This window comes from Rattus norvegicus, chromosome 4, assembly GCF_021556685.1.
Source record: "Rattus norvegicus strain SHRSP/BbbUtx chromosome 4, alternate assembly SHRSP_T2T, whole genome shotgun sequence".
NCBI classification, from domain to species: Eukaryota; Metazoa; Chordata; class Mammalia; order Rodentia; family Muridae; genus Rattus; species Rattus norvegicus.
Window position 1 is genome coordinate 47235276 of NC_141537.1, and position 19994 is coordinate 47255269.

The 19994-nt window shown below is 39.0% G+C and overlaps 1 protein-coding gene across 1 annotated transcript in view; it reads right to left on the reverse strand.

Moving 5' to 3' along the window:
* The window catches only part of Asz1 (ankyrin repeat, SAM and basic leucine zipper domain containing 1), a 62446-nt gene that overhangs the window by 12802 nt on the left and 29650 nt on the right, over window positions 1–19994 (reverse strand). The window contains 6 exon segments of the mRNA NM_130750.1: window positions 174–283; window positions 1173–1229; window positions 2115–2190; window positions 3010–3134; window positions 3858–3992; window positions 4505–4616. Coding sequence (NP_570106.1) covers window positions 174–283; window positions 1173–1229; window positions 2115–2190; window positions 3010–3134; window positions 3858–3992; window positions 4505–4616 — 615 coding nt within the window.

A 19994-nucleotide genomic window follows, 5' to 3' on the forward strand; every position in this document is an offset into this window, starting at 1 on the left:
TGCTTCTTTGTAAAATAAATTTATAAACATTAACTTTATAAAGTGCATCTGGTTCAGACCATTGTATATCTCATTTTCCTGGGAAAATAGTAGCATTAAATCAAATACTCAGGCACTAAAGTAAAGAAGAATACTTAGTTGTAAATAATTTTAATGTAAACTGACAATTTTACCTAATTTCCAACTTTGCCACTTCAGGTAATTTTCCAAAATTTATCTCTTCTACTTCTAGTTCCTTAAGAGCAGCCAAAATTTTCTGTTGATCTTTACTTGTAATTCCATTCTAAGGAGAAATAATTTTAAGGTTCAGTAAGATAGTTATACTTGGGTAATTTCATATTTGAGAATACTAATGCCATTTTCTAGATGAATCTCTATCTTGTAAAACAGACAAATACTGGAAAATAATGTACTTAAATATATTATTTGCTTGTACCTTAACAAAGTTACGGCATTAAGTGACAGGTTTATAATCAACTATAGTTATTTTTTGGCAACGTAAAATAACTGTGGTTAACTCAAAGTGCTATTTTTAATTATAATTTAAAATATATCATTCTAAAACATAGTCTTGCCTCCAAAATATTGTTTTGGGTGTTATTAATGAGAAGTGAGAATTACTTTTTTTAACCTATATTTTCCCTTCAATGTTAAAGTGAACATCTTTCCTGGATTTAGTTAGAAGTATGCTGTTTTGGTTTTCAGTGATAGTGTGGATTCAGGTATCTCATAGATTCACACAACAAAAATCATTACCTTAAGATATCCTCTCATCACAGTTCCTCTAAAATGTCCCACACCTAACTGAATGATTAATGATGACTGTGATAACACAGTCAGTGCTAATTAGAATATGATGTCTCTGAGTGCATTAAAAGTCACCTTTTACTTCGTATTAACCTGTTTTATAAATCCACTTCCCCTCAGCAAATGAGCAGCAGTTAAGATATAAGAACAATACTAGGAAGCCCCATGCTCTAAGTCTGTAAATGTGTTTTAAGCAACTTAATACTGAGGTACAATATAAAGCTAGTAATTCATTGTTGTTTCTAACCAAGAACCTACAAAAGATCAGTCTACAAAGCCATAGAGTTTTAAAAATAGAAAATAAAAGAATGTGCAAGTTTAAAAACATCAAGTAATCTACCTGGCATTTTATAAGTGATACTAACCTTTGTAAGCTCGTCTTTCTTCATGGTCAGAAGGTGTCTTAAAGTTATATCCCTTTCCTGCATAAAAGACAAAAAGCCCACCACCATGCAGAGTGAACAACTCACAGCAAAGCAGGAAAGGAAACTGTCACTGAACTGCTTTCTCAATACCTTCTGGGTGTTCAAAGAGTATGCAGTTTAAGCTTACAAAAGCATGCAGTACCTAGGTTCCCAGAATCATAGAACATGGCTAGCATCCATGTCTGCTTAGATAAAAAGAGAATGTTTTGGAAACTTGACAAAAATTATATTTTATGAATATTTAAATTTCAGACGGCATCAGACTAAACTATCAATAACATGAGTTTTGACCAAAGATTTCCTCAGCAGAAGCTTCAGAGCTGTATAATGAACCCAACTCTGAGCATCTGCACCAGTGTTCCTATTCCTAGGAGAATTTGTCGTAAGTCCTTTGCTTCAGTGTCCTTATCTATATTGTAGCAACTGTCATCTACTCAAACCCCACCATGCATGCTGGAAACACACACAGTTCAGTATATAGTCTAACCTAATCTTCAGGACAACCTATACTTGTTCTTATAGAAAAAAAAACAGATATTTAAGTAGCATATTTCAGTTAGCAGATCAAATATCTGACACAGGAGAGTCTGGTTCAAAACCATGCTTCTGGTGTTTCACACACAAAAAGCAACAACTGTAAACAGTGCTTAAATGGGTACTGATTTATAAGATAGAAATTGTGAAATCCAGACAGATTCTAATTTATATACATTTCTAGGTCAATAAAATTTTGATGTGTGTATTATAAATTTAAAATAGGGTCGTCTAAAATGAAGGAGGAATGCTTGTGAATAAAGCTTAATTTTATTCAAATATAACATGTTATGCTAAATATAAACACGTGCATATATAAAACTCACTCTGCTTCACATGCAACCTTACCTTTAATAAGTCTGTCATATGTTCCAGTCCAAGGCCATGTAAAAATATCTCCAGATCTCCAAACGCTGTATATGGACTGTAACGCATCACAGCAAGGTCAGTGTCAGAACAGACTGTGTGTACACAGTAACTTATGTGCATGTCTACTCACAGCAGTCATGGAAAGGAGCAAGAACAATCCAGGCACAATCATTTGTAAGTTTACACAGAACATTTAAATCCTGCATCAGAGGAACAAACTAGGTTCTCTGTCCCCTTCTCTGTCCCTCCTCCTACTTCCTCTTTCTTTCTTCCCCTTCCTTCTAAAGCTGAAAAATTAAACTCATGGCTTCACATAATCTAAGGAGTGAACCACATTCCCAACCCAAAACAAAGTTTTAAGCAGAGAAAGGGAAAAGATGGATGGTACTATCCAGCTCATCTGTCCTAAGATTGAAATATTCATCAGTATGTATTTATCATGCAATGTTGCACATATTAATGTCTTTCAACTCAGTAAACACAAGATAGGTGGCAACTAGAGACTGGTTTGTAGCCACGTGCTGAGCAGCAGAGTTCAGGGATGTCTTCTTTCAAAACCAAAGATGACTGAAAATAACTAGAAAATAAGGTCTAACACAAACTAGTTAGAATACAAATACAATCTTGAGTCTCTTTAAAGTAAAATTTTTTATTTTACTAAAAATGTATATTAGAGTCAGAGTTAAGTAAATAACTAGATAAAACTCTTCTAAACTCTGAAGAGCAAGACATCTAAAATCCAGACATTTCTAAAAGGCATTTTAAAATGCTTATTAAAGTTTAAAATACCACATATCTTATATAACTTGCCAAATATACTATAAGTAATAAAACATGTATTTTATATGCATTCTGCTAAGCTCAAGTATATTACCTAAATATGTGATCTTTTTCTTTATCAGAGTCTGTGGCCAACAGTTTACAAATAGTCTCTTCTTTGGTTAGCTGCTGGAGTTTTCCTTCCAGTGGATTTAGGGTCAGAGAAAGAAAGTTGAAGATCTGAAAACAGTTCCAAGTCATTCAAATACAGTTAATATTATTACTACCCTTACACTGAAAAGAAAGTGAAGATACTAGTTTTTCTATCTATAAGGAAAATTCTAACAAGGCGAGTGGTTCCGAGATTTATAACTCTTTATCCTGAAAAAGCCTTTTGTGAAATCAAGTAAATGCTTCCTTAACGTAAAATAATAATGACATACACCAATTCAGAAATTCAAATATCAAGGATAGTAATTAATATTTCAAGATGATATAAAGCCGTTTAGACAATTATTTATAAACAGAAGGCAGTCTGTGCTGTGGAAGTAGTCAGCATGAGTGTATCACACGCACAGACCCTAAGTGTGCATCTCAAACCAGTCTATGCCTATTACAGAGTCACTTCTAGGGACACAATAAAGCTTTACTGTCTTTTTTTTTTTTTTGGTTCTTTTTATTTTTGGAGCTGGGGACCGAACCCAGGGCCTTGCGCTTCCTAGGCAAGCGCTCTACCACTGAGCTAAATCCCCAACCCCTTTACTGTCTTTTTATATCACTTAAATGACTATAATATCAATGATTTGACTTAAAGGATGACTATTCTAGAAAAACAAAGTTTTATTACCTGCTTGGAGAATAAAAACTCAATTAATTGATAATTGCTCAAATACATTAGGAACTGTGACAACATGAAAATCCTACATGAAAAAAAGATGACCCAGAAAGTTCACAGGTGAATACCTCAAGATGTTTATTTCTTTTTGCAATCTCACTTGGTGTCCTGCCATCTTTGGTCTGTAGCATTTTATTAGCTCCGAGTTCAAGCAACTTCAGAATTACATTTTTATGACCCTGCCGTGCTGCCCATGTTAAGGCCTGTAAGTGTGGGAAAGAAGACTGTTTAAAAAGGGCTTCATGTGAGACAGATAAGAAATATTTTCACCGGTATTTATGGCACAGTAAAAAGAGAGCTTAGCTAATTAGCAGAGTGACGCAATCTCCTCATTGCACAATATAATGTAAACATACGCCCAGCTGTACTTAGATGTGACTAAACCAAACGCTGTTGTGCACAGCTAAGTAATGTCGTGGAATAAAGAACTTATCTGCCACTACAGATGTTTTCTACGAAAGAATATGTGTGCGTTCTCCTGAGGCCTGGTTTTGCTGTGTGTTACAGCCTCTTTTATCAAAGGTCAAAGAGTCTTTTCCTTCTGTAAGCTCTGCCCATCAGTGTTCTCACCCAGCCCAAGCCTTCTACAACTTTTCTTAACTCTTTGACAGTAAGCATCAACCAAACCAAACTAGCCATTTGTGTAGATGCTTGATAGTCTAGCAAAGTGTCAATGTCTCAGAAATAGATGTCAGCACTGAAAAGCATTTCTCACAGTATAACCATTCTCATCCTGGGCGTTGACTTCTGCTCCATGAGCAACAAGCAGAGCAACGACCTGAGTATGACCATCTCGGGCAGCATACATGATTGGAGTCATAAGTCTCCTACAGAGGAAGAGGAAAGAAACACATGTCTTCATGTTACCACTAACAGCCATTCAATTTCATGGGCACATGCACACAAAAATATCATTGACAATGTTTTAAGAGAAAAGAGAAGGCAGTAAGAGCTTTTAATGTAGCAAGCAATTTTCAAAAACATAATTGAATGTCACAGGTCTATCAAACACAGTCCAGACCAGACAGCCAATACAAATTCAATTCTGTTTTTTGTGTGTACCTTCTGCTTTGATATTTTGTCTCATTGACAATGTTTATTTTGACCTTTGGTTTTGTTCTAGAGGTGGGGGAGGAAGGGAGAGAAGGAGAGGGGAGGGGGGGGAGAAGGGGGGGAAGAGAGAGATTGAGATTGAAAGAGAAAATAAAGCATAAAGTCGGATGGGGAGGATCTTGGAGTTAGAGGAGAAAAGAATATGTAAAATATTTTAAAATTAAAAAACTTAACCTGTAGTAAATAAGCACTGAATACTCACACCATATGTTATAGTGAAGAAATGCACACATGTATTTAAGTAATCCCTACTTTCTAATATGAGTAAAAAACTTACACCTTCTACTAGAATTTAATCAGAGAACCCATTTTGCTTATGCTGGGGATCTAGAGATGGAGGACAATCCCCAACTCACTGGCTCTCCTCATGCCTTCATCTAGTCTATTATCACTCTATTATCATTCTATTTTAGTTTTGGATGGCATTTTATTTTGAGTGAGAATGGACTCTAATCCACAAAGAGATCAAACCATTCATTTGCCAAGTTTTCTTGAGTGTTTTCTGGGAGATATTAGTGGTTTCTCTATAACTTATCACTTCCTCATGTTAGAGATTCAATCCATCTACTCCTGGAATTTAGTTTCTGGGGCCGTTCAAAGGAGATAGAATATTTCTACTTGCTGTATATGGGTAGAGCATACATATAAGCTGTCTGAAGGGAGATCTGACATTCTGGGCCCACTGCTTTGGAGTCACCCACATTATCTGACTTCTGTATGAAAACGTCAGAGATGAATAACATATGCAATGATCTATGAATCCCACATTTTGACCTTAAGTTAGTGTTTTTATTCACATTACTTATTTTATCAATAAACAGGATCTCTGTATATAAGGTTTATTAGCCAGAGGTATGTCCTGAATGTGACTTCTTCATACCAATGATTTTAGCAAAACCACTGACCCTCGTCTCTTTTTCTTCTCTAGATTTTGAATTCAAATGTTACATTTTTAAGTTCTGGGAAGCATTATTTTCTTTGTGATACTCAGATGTTCTTATAACGATTTTAAAAGCAGTTTTTGCTCTTCTCCTTTAGCAAGTTTGTATACCATGAAAACTCTTGTCAATTCTTTACCCAGATTTGATTAATTATTATTCTCTATTTTGTCTCTAGGCATCGTCTCATTGTTGAAATAGTTTTAATGTAGAAATCATGCATATTATGAACATTGAGCACATTATGCAATAGGTCTGCTGGTTCCCTCTAGTGGTCAATATTACCACTGGAGGGAATCAGTTTGAACTAAATGGATGAGGACCTGGACCAGACATGGTGTCCTGCGAGGATCTCACTTTAAATGTCAGCAGTGTCCCTGACGAGGAAAATAGTTTTGAGTTCTCGTATATGCATCAAAGTATTTTATCTTCACTTTTAGATGATGAAAGACTAGATATATAACTTCAGATTCAAAATGCAATGCTCAGACCATTTGTCTTCTTCCAAATACAGTTGTTAAATTGTCAAATAATAATATTCACTTTCGCATAGGAAGTGTTTTGATATGAAATTTCCTTAATAAGCTCTAAATTTCTTTAAGATATTTTGAAGCTGTGATATACCTATGTATTTTAATTCTTAATTAAAACGAACATGTTACCTGTTTAGTTTACTATTCTTGCTGCTGTGACAGAAGCAATTTAAGGTGGGAAGGGTTTGTTCTGGCTTACAGTTCAAGGGGATCCTTTGTGGAGTGAAGGCATAGTGATAGGCCCTTGAGGTATCTAGTCCCATCACATCCTCAGAATAGCAAAAAAGAATGCTAATGTTTATTTCCCTCTTTCCTTTTCACTTGGTTCTGGGATTTCCCGCCATGGAACTGTGTCATCTGGTTAGGGTATGTCCTCACATCTCAGCTCACCTGAGATAGAACCCCATTATACAATCCTGTCATCTTGACAATCACTATTAACCATCACCTTTAGAAATATGTATGGCACAAACATTTCTCACGGAAGCAAAGAGCCCTTTAGTATTTAGTAATGCATGTGACTCTTCCTGGACATTAGTGCTTCAAGGGCAGCACATCTGCCTTCTATCTTTTCTCTGGATACAACCTTGGTCTTTCCCGAGTTCAAACCTCAGCTTTCTGGAAGCTCATTAGACAGTAGAACTTTTGACAATGTTCTTCATGGTCTGAATATTTTCTTTACAGATTCCCTTTCTATTAGCTGTTTGTTATACTCTGGACAACTTCTTCACATCTACCCTTGAACCCACTTAGCTACTCTCAGCAGTGGCTGACTTAACATTGTACAGCTATAATTTGTACAGACAGCCATGTCAGTGCTTTGTTGAGCTGTCTCACAAAGCTTATTTGCTATTCTGTGGCAGCACATCCTTCTTTCACTCCCCAGAGCGATAAGGCCGTTTTCATGGTTTCCTAGTTGTCCCTTTTCTAGTCTAAGTCACTCTTCTTAGATTTGCTGTCCATGTCTACACTTGGGATACTGCTCTTCTTTTTGTGTTTTGTTTTGTGTAGTGGCTACATGAGACTCACAGCAGATGCCTCGCCCTTGTATGTCAGTAAGGCAGACTTTAGTGTTGCCAGGCTTCCCATCCTTCTTCAGAGATATGCCTTTTACAGGCCAGAAACACTCCTTGTTTTAAATAGAACTTTGCATTTTTTATTTATTGTTTTAAATAGATTATCAAAATATTTTAGTTATTTGATGTTTAAATTTTCTCTGGAATCTCAAGGCATATTCTCACCTTAGTATGTTAAGGTCATAAATCTATTTTTGCCCAAATTACTGGCATTAGTCTTTCTTCTAGAAATTGTAGAATTTTTTTATAAGGTTGATGCAATTCCCTTGATCCTTTGAATAGACAATTTAATTTTACAAAATTATATATCCCTTGTAAGTGCTCTCATCTCAGCAAAGAAATGGGTCAATTTACTCAGTCTTAGCAATGTAACTTAGAGCTGCCTTTACTTAGGTCCTTCAGTTTCTTTTACCTTCATCTCTGGACATTTGTGTCTGCTCTCAAGAGTGGGATCTATGACACCACTGTACTTTCAAGATAGTTTGTAAACTGGAAATCACCTGAATTTTGCACATTAGCATTAAAAATATCATTTTATTTCTATTATTTCTAATGGTTGTTATTTATTCTATTATTTATGAGCTGACTGTTTTGGATTTATCAAGTGTAAACCTAATATAATCTTAACACTATAATTTTGTTAACCCCTTCACAACTAAAAACAAATGGCTAATTGCTTTACTAGAAGCAGCCAAATTTAATGGCTTAGGTCAGAGTTCATTACTTTTCTATGACGACAATAGAGAAAATCCCTTAATCTTTTGAGCACACATACATGTGCCATGTTGTAGCATTCAATTGTGATTATAGGCTGAAAATTGTCACAGATGATACATAAAGAGTTGTTCTGTGGAAGGACATTAGAATTAAGAGTTCTAATATAGCTCTGGAGGTTAGACAACTTCAGAGTTAGAGTATAAGCAGTAAAGTCAGCCTGTGTGCACTGTATCATAAATCATTTTTCTGAAACTTGATAGTCTGCCTTTCTGGCTATTTCATTTCAATAAAACTTCCACTAGAGGGAAACAAAACTCAACTTTATGGGACTATTCATTCCCGATGATGTACCTACTACTGTGTACTACAAATTAAATGACTGGTTCATCTTCAGGTACATATTTTATGAACATTCAAGTATATTTACTTTTAAAATATGCATTTACAAGTATAGCCAGAAGACTAATGAAACGAGCATGATTTGGGCAACGATAAAGTGCCAGGAACTCGACATCTACTTCCAGGAAGAGAGCAGTTTCAGAGCAGCACTGGAAGGGTGTGTGTGTGTATGTGTGTGTGTGTGTGTGTGTGTGTGTGTGTGTGTATGTGTGTGTATGTGTGTGTGTATGTGTGTGTGTGTATGTGTGTGTGTGTGTATGTGTGTGTGTGTGTGTGTGTGTGTGTGACAAATATGTTGGAAGGTTGTTGTAGTCTGGATGTAGTTTGAGTGTTCACTAAAACATTCAAGTGTTGCAAGATGTTGTGGAACCTTCAGTAGGGAGACATTATGAGAAGTCCACTGGTTAATTGGGGAAAGTCCTTGAAGATAATCAGGGTATTCTCATGAGAATCATGTTAAGTTTCATGGAGACTGTTATAAACCCTGAGCCTGGCCATATTCATGCACTGGCTTCCAGTATGAGATGAGATTTCTGCTGGCACGTGACATTCCTCCATCTCTGCTTGTCATTAACTACATAGAGCCTTACAGAACTAAACTATTATGGAGTTGTCACATCTTCAAACCTGTATATGTGTGAGACTCATAACTATACATCAGATAGATAATGCTCTAGGAAAAAGCAAATATTAACTTAGAGAGCTGAACTCCAGGGAGGGGAAAGCTGTCAGAAACTAGGATTTCTGAAACATGTACACGAACATACTTCCCCTATATTCATAAGAAATCTACCTGATCCATGTGGAGGCAGAGAAGCAAACTAAGGCTTCCAGACCATGGAAAGCAAAGGCCCTCGTGTTGAATTGAGTACTATTCCCTCCCAAAGGTTTTCTTTGAGGCCATTCCTAATTCCTGGGAGGCACTGGTAGATAGCAGTATTGGTCAGTCTTCTTATGGTGTAACCCACAAAACTTGAAGTTTTGAGTTGGTAAAGTACTAAGAATTTCAAGAAGCAAGAATCTGGGCTTGAGTACTTCCCTAGTAAGATGATGGATTATAAGTCCCATCAGTGAGACTTGGTGAAAAACTAGAGAATAAACAATAGTTTCCATCCCCCAAGACAACGTCTGAAAACAAATTTATTATGGTAGATGGTAGCTCTACAGGGAAGCAGGAGCTACAGAAGGAGGGAGGAGGAGCCTGACCTGCACTCAGATCTGATGAGATTTTGTGAGGTTAGTGGGAACTACCAGGGAAGTTTGTCCATCCTTCCCATGCCTTGTTCCCACTGTATGAAGTTAGCTGGACAGACCAAGGGTTGGACCCCACCTTCTCTATTGGCAATGAGATGCAAGGTCAATGCCACCTGTGTGCCTCAAGGCTAAAGAACCTAAACAAGATATTCTAGCTTGGGTTACTGCCAGAAACCCTGCTCCCTCTTTACCTCCTTGCTTGAACAGCCAGAGAAAGGACAATTACAGAGGTGCTTCCAAGGTCTGAATATACCGTAGACAGAAAGTTAGGCGACCAGTGTAGGCTATGGAGCCTGCATTTGAGGAATGATACTCCTATGTACCTCTTCTGAGGTTAGTAGGAGTCATCAGCATGAACTCCACTCTCTCCCTCACCACACACCTGGTGGGTATAACTGGAACCAGGATCTGTGGAGGCATGGACAGAGGGCTGCACATTGTGGGTGCTGGGTGCTGATCAGCACAGGTTTTGGCAGCTGAAGTGTGGCTTGCAGGGCACCCTGAAGGGCACCTCATTGCTTACATGGAGAATAGCATAAGAACTGAGAAATACACTGCTCATCTGAGTTGTGCCAGAAGCCCAACTCAAAGACAATCTGCTTAAATTCTCCTGGGCACTGCATACTCACCAATCTGCTTTCATGTTTGAACCTCAATTGCACACTGTACCTCCCCTGCTCAGTATCTATCGTGTACTCCATGAAACATAACATGGAGGCAAAGAATCCAAAACCCATCCTGGAGGACGAACACTGTTTGGTGTGATCACACTTTAAAATCTACTGTACTTTTAATTTCACTTTGTCTTTTTATGTTAGTTTTAATTATTTTAACTTCACCTGTGCATAAATATCACTTAAAGGTCTTGTTTTAGTTTTTATATTGCAGTTGGCTTTGCAGGTAATATACTAGTGTAAGAGTAGAGTAGGGGATCACATCCAGTTCCTGAACACACAGACTAACGGTCTAGCTTCTGCACTATGTTCCTTAACTGTACTACACCTAGTCCCACTTGAATATTACAAATACTTCAACTGAGAGAATGAAACGGATACAAAAGTCAGACCAAATAAGTAAGTCCAAATGCATAAAACCCCAAAACATAAAACATGAAAAAAATCAAGAAAGTATAATGCCTCTAAAAATACTAATTCCATCCACAGTTGTAAATTCAATGAAGCAGATAAGATGAAGTCCCGTATAAAGAGGTCGAAGGGATAATTAGAAGACTGCGTAGCAAAGTCATAGATGATACGAATAATTTCTTAAATGAATTCAAGAGCTGAGTGAAATGAGGAAGCCAATATGGGATATGAAAGAGAAATTCAAAAGAGACAAGACAAAATTTTGGAAAAAATAAAACTGAACTTTTAGAAAAGCAAACATCATTAAGCCAATATGTTGATTTCAATGAGAATGCCCCTCACAGTCTCAAATACTAGAGTGCTGGTCCTCACTTGGTGTAACTGTTTGGGAAGAATGGTATGCCCTGGGGGATGGGCACGGAAGTTTCAAAAGCCTGATGCCATTCCCAGTTAGCCATCTCTCTCTCGCTCCCATCTCATCTCTCTGAATTGTGTTTGTGGATCAGATATAAGCTCCAGGCCACTCTGCCTGCTTGCTGCCAGGCTCCCACCATGCTGGTACCAGACTCCTCTGACAACTGTTGGCTCTTTCTTGTATAAATGTCTCTGTCATGGTGCCTCTTTAAAGGAACAGAAAAGTAACTAAGATAGCCACAGACAAAAACAAACAACAACAACCAAAGCCAAACAAAAATCCCCTAAACTCACAATTGAATGCTTCTCTTACCGTGAGGGAGTCACTTGGGAGACAGAGTATCAGTCACGGAGAACAAGACATGATGGATTAGAATTTTGAGACGTTTATCAAGATAAAATAAAAATCTACAAAATAATATATGAACTCAATGAGACACCATTAAAAGAAAAATCTTGGACACCGCCGGAACCTGAAAGAAACAGACCGGATAAACAGTTCTCTGCACCCAAATCCCGTGGGAGGGAGAGCTAAACCTTCAGAGAGGCAGACAAGCCTGGGAAACCAGAAGAGACTGCTCTCTGCACACACATCTCGGACGCCAGAGGAAAAAGCCAAAGACCATCTGGAACCCTGGTGCACTGAAGCTCCCGGAAGGGGCGGCACAGGTCTTCCTGGTTGCTGACGCAGCAGAGAGCCCCTGGACAGCACCCCACGAGCAAACCTGAGCCTCGGGACCACAGGTAAGACCAAATTTTCTGCTGCAAGAAAGCTGCCTGGTGAGCTTGGGACACACGGAAGCAGAATTTCTCTAGAACCGGGCACGTTCTGTGTTTACCGGAAGTCCCACACCCGCGGATCCCGGCCCGCAGCAGCTCTCTGCTCCCAGACCCGGTGAGAGAGAGACCCAACCGCCTGGTCAGGTGGGCACTCCTGAGGCTGCAGAGCGGAAGAGACCACCAACACTGCTCACCCCTGCCCACATCCCTGGCCCAAGAGGAAACTGTATAAGGCCTCTGGGCTCCCGTGGGGGAGGGCCCAGGAGCGGCAGGACCCCTGCCGGAGACACCGCTGGACCCTGAAGGAAACAGACCGGATAAACAGTTCTCTGCACCCAAATCCCGTGGGAGGGAGAGCTAAACCTTCAGAGAGGCAGACAGGCCTGGGAAACCAGAAGAGACTGCTCCCTGCACACACATCTCGGACGCCAGAGGAAAAAGCCAAAGACCATCTGGAACCCTGGTGCACTGAAGCTCCGGGAAGGGGCGGCACAGGTCTTCCTGGTTGCTGCCGCTGCAGAGAGCCCCTGGACAGCACCCCACGAGCAAACCTGAGCCTCGGGACCACAGGTAAGACCAAATTTTCTGCTGCAAGAAAGCTGCCTGGTGAACTCAAGACACAGGCCCACAGGAACAGCTGAAGACCTGTAGAGAGGAAAAACTACACGCCCGAAAGCAGAACACTCTGTCCCCATAACTGACTGAAAGAGAGGAAAACAGGTCTACAGCACTCCTGACACACAGGCTTATAGGACAGTCTAGCCACTGTCAGAAATAGCAGAACAAAGTAACACTAGAGATAATCTGATGGCGAGAGGCAAGCGCAGGAACCCAAGCAACAGAAACCAAGACTACATGCCATCATCGGAGCCCAATTCTCCCACCAAAACAAACATGGAATATCCAAACACACCAGAAAAGCAAGATCTAGTTTCAAAATCATATTTGATCATGATGCTGGAGGACTTCAGGAAAGACCTGAACACACTTAGGGAAGCACAGGAAAACATTAATAAACAAGTAAAAGCCTACAGAGAGGAATCGCAAAAATCCCTGAAAGAATTCCAGGAAAACACAATCAAACAGTTGAAGGAATTAAAAATGGAAATAGAAGCAATCAAGAAAGAACACATGGAAACAACCCTGGATATAGAAAACCAAAAGAAGAGACAAGGAGCTGTAGATACAAGCTTCACCAACAGAATACAAGAGATGGAAGGGAGAATCTCAGGAGCAGAAGATTCCATAGAAATCATTGACTCAACTGTCAAAGATAATGTAAAGCGGAAAAAGCTACTGGTCCAAAACATACAGGAAATCCAGGACTCAATGAGAAGATCAAACCTAAGGATAATAGGTATAGAAGAGAGTGAAGACTCCCAGCTCAAAGGAGCAGTAAATATCTTCAACAAAATCATAGAAGAAAACTTCCCTAACCTAAAAAAAGAGATACCCATAGACATACAGGAAGCCTACAGAACTCCAAATAGATTGGACCAGAAAAGAAACACCTCCCGTCACATAATTGTCAAAACACCAAACGCACAAAATAAAGAAAGAATATTAAAAGCAGTAAGGGAAAAAGGTCAAGTAACATATAAAGGGAGACCTATCAGAATCACACCAGACTTCTCGCCAGAAACTATGAAGGCCAGAAGATCCTGGACTGATGTTATACAGACCCTAAGAGAACACAAATGCCAGCCCAGATTACTGTATCCAGCAAAACTCTCAATTAACATTGATGGAGAAACCAAGATATTCCATGACAAAACCAAATTTACACAATATCTTTCTACAAATCCAGCACTACAAAGGATAATAAATGGTAAAGCCCAACATAAGGAGGCAAGCTATACCCTAGAAGAAGCAAGAAACTAATCGTCTTGGCAACAAAACAAAGAGAATGAAAGCACACAAACATAACCTCACATCAAATATGAATATAACGGGAAGCAATAATCACTATTCCTTAATATCTCTCAATATCAATGGCCTCAACTCCCCAATAAAAAGACATAGATTAACAAACTGGATACGCAACGAGGACCCTGCATTCTGCTGCCTACAGGAAACACACCTCAGAGACAAAGACAGACACTACCTCAGAGTGAAAGGCTGGAAAACAACTTTCCAAGCAAATGGTCAGAAGAAGCAAGCTGGAGTAGCCATTCTAATATCAAATAAAATCAATTTCCAACTAAAAGTCATCAAAAAAGATAAGGAAGGACACTTCATATTCATCAAAGGAAAAATCAACCAAGATGAACTCTCAATCCTAAATATCTATGCCCCAAATACAAGGGCACCTACATATGTAAAAGAAACCTTACTAAAGCTCAAAACACACATTGCACCTCACACAATAATAGTGGGAGATTTCAACACCCCACTCTCATCAATGGACAGATCATGGAAACAGAAATTAAACAGTGATGTAGACAGACTAAGAGAAGTCATGAGCCAAATGGACTTAACGGATATTTATAGAACATTCTATCCTAAAGCAAAAGGATATACCTTCTTCTCAGCTCCTCATGGTACTTTCTCCAAAATTGACCATATAATTGGTCAAAAAACGGGCCTCAACAGGTACAGAAAGATAGAAATAATCCCATGCGTGCTATCGGACCACCACGGCCTAAAACTGGTCTTCAATAACAATAAGGGAAGAATGCCCACATATACGTGGAAATTGAACAATGCTCTACTCAATGATAACCTGGTCAAGGAAGAAATAAAGTAAGAAATTAAAAACTTTTTAGAATTTAATGAAAATGAAGATACAACATACTCAAACTTATGGGACACAATGAAAGCTGTGCTAAGAGGAAAACTCATAGCGCTGAGTGCCTGCAGAAAGAAACAGGAAAGAGCATATGTCAGCAGCTTGACAGCACACCTAAAAGCTCTAGAACAAAAAGAAGCAAATACACCCAGGAGGAGTAGAAGGCAGGAAATAATCAAACTCAGAGCTGAAATCAACCAAGTAGAAACAAAAAGGACCATAGAAAGAATCAACAGAACCAAAAGTTGGTTCTTTGAGAAAATCAACAAGATAGATAAACCCTTAGCCAGACTAACGAGAGGACACAGAGAGTGTGTCCAAATTAACAAAATCAGAAATGAAAAGGGAGACATAACTACAGATTCGGAGGAAATTCAAAAAATCATCAGATCTTACTATAAAAACCTATATTCAACAAAATTTGAAAATCTTCAGGAAATGGACAATTTCCTAGACAGATACCAGGTATCGAAGTTAAATCAGGAACAGATAAACCAGTTAAACAACCCCATAACTCCTAAGGAAATAGAAGCAGTCATTAAAGGTCTCCCAACCAAAAAGAGCCCAGGTCCAGACGGGTTTAGTGCAGAATTCTATCAAACCTTCATAGAAGACCTCATACCAATATTATCCAAACTATTCCACAAAATTGAAACAGATGGAGCCCTACCGAATTCCTTCTATGAAGCCACAATTACTCTTATACCTAAACCACACAAAGACACAACAAAGAAAGAGAACTTCAGACCAATTTCCCTTATGAATATCGACGCAAAAATACTCAATAAAATTCTGGCAAACCGAATTCAAGAGCACATCAAAACAATCATCCACCATGATCAAGTAGGCTTCATCCCAGGCATGCAGGGATGGTTTAATATACGGAAAACCATCAACGTGATCCATTATATAAACAAACTGAAAGAACAGAACCACATGATCATTTCATTAGATGCTGAGAAAGCATTTGACAAAATTCAACACCCCTTCATGATAAAAGTCCTGGAAAGAATAGGAATTCAAGGCCCATACCTAAACATAGTAAAAGCCATATACAGCAAACCAGTTGCTAACATTAAACTAAATGGAGAGAAACTTGAAGCAATCCCACTAAAATCAGGGACTAGACACGGCTGCCCACTCTCTCCCTACTTATTCAATATAGTTCTTGAAGTTCTAGCCAGAGCAATCAGACAACAAAAGGAGATCAAAGGGATACAGATCGGAAAAGAAGAGGTCAAAATATCACTATTTGCAGATGACATGATAGTATATTTAAGTGATCCCAAAAGTTCCACCAGAGAACTACTAAAGCTGATAAACAACTTCAGCAAAGTGGCTGGGTATAAAATTAACTCAAATAAATCAGTTGCCTTCCTCTATACAAAAGAGAAACAAGCCGAGAAAGAAATTAGGGAAACGACACCCTTCATAATAGACCCAAATAATATAAAGTACCTCGGTGTGACTTTAACCAAGCAAGTAAAAGATCTGTACAATAAGAACTTCAAGACACTGAGGAAAGAAATTGAAGAAGACCTCAGAAGATGGAAAGATCTCCCATGCTCATGGATTGGCAGGATTAATATGGTAAAAATGGCCATTTTACCAAAAGCAATCTACAGATTCAATGCAATCCCCATCAAAATACCAATCCAATTCTTCAAAGAGTTAGACAGAACAATTTGCAAATTCATCTGGAATAACAAAAAACCCAGGATAGCTAAAGCTATCCTCAACAATAAAAGGACTTCAGGGGGAATCACTATCCCTGAACTCAAGCAGTATTACAGAGCAATAGTGATAAAAACTGCATGGTATTGGTACAGAGACAGACAGATAGACCAATGGAATAGAATTGAAGACCCAGAAATGAACCCACACACCTATGGTCACTTGATTTTTGATAAAGGAGCCAAAACCATCCAATGGAAAAAAGATAGTATTTTCAGCAAATGGTGCTGGTTCAACTGGAGGGCAACATGTAGAAGAATGCAGATCGATCCATCCTTATCACCCTGTACAAAGCTTAAGTCCAAGTGGATCAAGGACCTCCACATCAAACCAGACACACTCAAACTAATAGAAGAAAAACTAGGGAAACATCTGGAACACATGGGCACTGGAAAAAATTTCCTGAACAAAACACCAATGGCTTATGCTCTAAGATCAAGAATCGACAAATGGGATCTCATAAAACTGCAAAGCTTCTGTAAGGCAAAGGACACTGTGGTTAGGACAAAACGGCAACCAACAGATTGGGAAAAGATCTTTACCAATCCTACAACAGATAGAGGCCTTATTTCCAAAATATACAAAGAACTCAAGAAGTTAGACCGCAGGGAAACAAATAACCCTATTAAAAAATGGGGTTCAGAGCTAAACAAAGAATTCACAGCTGAGGAATGCCGAATGGCTGAGAAACACCTAAAGAAATGTTCAACATCTTTAGTCATAAGGGAAATGCAAATCAAAACAACCCTGAGATTTCACCTCACACCAGTGCGATTGGCTAAGATCAAAAACTCAGGTGACAGCAGATGCTGGCGAGGATGTGGAGAAAGAGGAACACTCCTCCATTGTTGGTGGGATTGCAGACTGGTAAAACCATTCTGGAAATCAGTCTGGAGGTTCCTCAGAAAATTGGACATTGAACTGCCTGATGATCCAGCTATACCTCTCTTGGGCATATACCCAAAAGATGCCTCAACATATAAAAGAGACACGTGCTCCACTATGTTCATCGCAGCCTTATTTATAATAGCCAGAAGCTGGAAAGAACCCAGATGCCCTTCAACAGAGGAATGGATACAGAAAATGTGGTACATCTACACAATGGAATATTACTCAGCTATCAAAAACAACGAGTTTATGAAATTCGTAGGCAAATGGTTGGAACTGGAAAATATCATCCTGAGTGAGCTAACCCAATCACATAAAGACATACATGGTATGCACTCATTGATAAGTGGCTATTAGCCCAAATGCTTGAATTACCCTAGATCCCTAGAACAAACGAAACTCAAGACGGATGATCAAAATGTGAATGCTTCACTCCTTCTTTAAATGAGGAAAAAGAATACCCTTGGCAGGGAAGGGAGAGGCAAAGATTAAAACAGAGACTGAAGGAACACCCATTCAGAGCCTGCCCCACATGTGGCCCATACATATACAGCCACCCAATTAGACAAGATGGATGAAGCAAAGAAGTGCAGACCGACAGGAGCCGGATGTAGATCGCTCCTGAGAGACACAGCCAGAATACAGCAAATATAGAGGCGAATGCCAGCAGCAAACCACTGAACTGAGAATAGGTCCCCTATTGAAGGAATCAGAGAAAGAACTGGAAGAGCTTGAAGGGGCTCGAGACCCCAAAAGTACAACAATGCCAAGCAACCAGAGCTTCCAGGGACTAAGCCACTACCTAAAGACTATACATGGACTGACCCTGGACTCTGACCCCATAGGTAGCAATGAATATCCTAGTAAGAGCACCAGTGGAAGGGGAAGCCCTGGGTCCTGCTAAGACTGAACCCACAGTGAACTAGTCTATGGGGGGAGGGCGGCAATGGGGGGAGGGTTGGGAGGGGAACACCCATAAGGAAGGGGAGGGGGGAGGGGGATGTTTGCCCGGAAACCGGGAAAGGGAATAACACTCGAAATGTATATAAGAAATACTCAAGTTAATAAAAAAAAAAATAAAAGAAAAATCTTATGAATCATAGGGATGAACAAAGAGAACATCAGATTAGAGGCATAAATAATATATTTAATAAACATCACAAAAGAAAAGTTAGAACAAGAAAATGAGCTGAGTATCCAGGATTCAGGAGGCATCACACTGCCAAACAGACCAGACAGTTACAGACAGAGGTGAACACAGCAGAATTACAGTAGATCCAAAGAAGAACCCTAAGAGCCAGGAAAATATGAATGCATCCCAAGCATTGAAGGGCCAGCCCAGACTCTGCCATGTGTTAAAGCTGAAGAAAGAAAATTTCCATGATAAGCACAAACTAAAGGAATTCACTGCTGTTAAATCAGCAGTAAAATACACACACACACACACACACACACACACACACACACACACACACACCCACACACCTCCATTCAAAGGAATCCTTTTCAATGAAAATTAAAAAAAACAAATGCCTGAGATTTTAGGAAAACAATCTGACTTTAGAACAGAAATTTGGTCAATGAGGAATGGGAAAATACCAAGAGCTACAAAATAAACTAAATGACAGACATTAATAGAGTCCTTTCAATAACAAATTTAGGTATTAATGTCTCATTAACCTTTTCTAAAGAAACACCTCACCATCAAAGAGAAATAATCTCAGGCAGAAGTTGGAAAGAAATTATTCAAAGCAAATGGAATATGAAGAAAGCAGACATTACTGTCATAATATTGGAAAATATAAGACTTCAAGCCAAAAATTATTCAGAAAAGGTTGTTATAATTTTACACACACACACACACACACACACACACACACACACACACACACAGAGCATCAAATTTCATAATACAAACATTACAGGATATAAAAACATAGATTAACTCTAAGACAATAGTAGTAGTGGTTTGAATATCTCCCTTTCAATAATAAACAGATCACAATGAAAAAATTAAGCATAAAACAGCTGAATTAAATAATGCAATAGATCTAGTGTACTTGGGATTTCTGCCTGCGCCCAGAGCTGAAAGCCAGTTGCCAAGGAACACTGACACATCTGAGAGCAGAGGTAAGACTAACTCTTCTCCTCTGAGTGACCTGGAACAAGATCCTTCTGGTTTCCGTCTGAGCCCAGAGCTGAACTGGTCCCACAGCTCTCTGTACCCAGATCCAGCTGTAAGAAAACAAATCTACAGGAGTGATAACACACAGGCTTACAAGAGGGTCAAGCCACTGTCAGAGACAGCAAGACAAGCTAACACCAGAGACCACCTGATGGCGAGAGGCAAGGTTAGGAAGCTAAGCAACAGAAACCAAGACTACTTGGCATCATCAGAGCCCAGTTCTCCACCAAAGCAAATACTGAATATCCAAACACAATGGAAAAGCAAGATCTGGATTTAAAGTCACATCTTATGATAATGA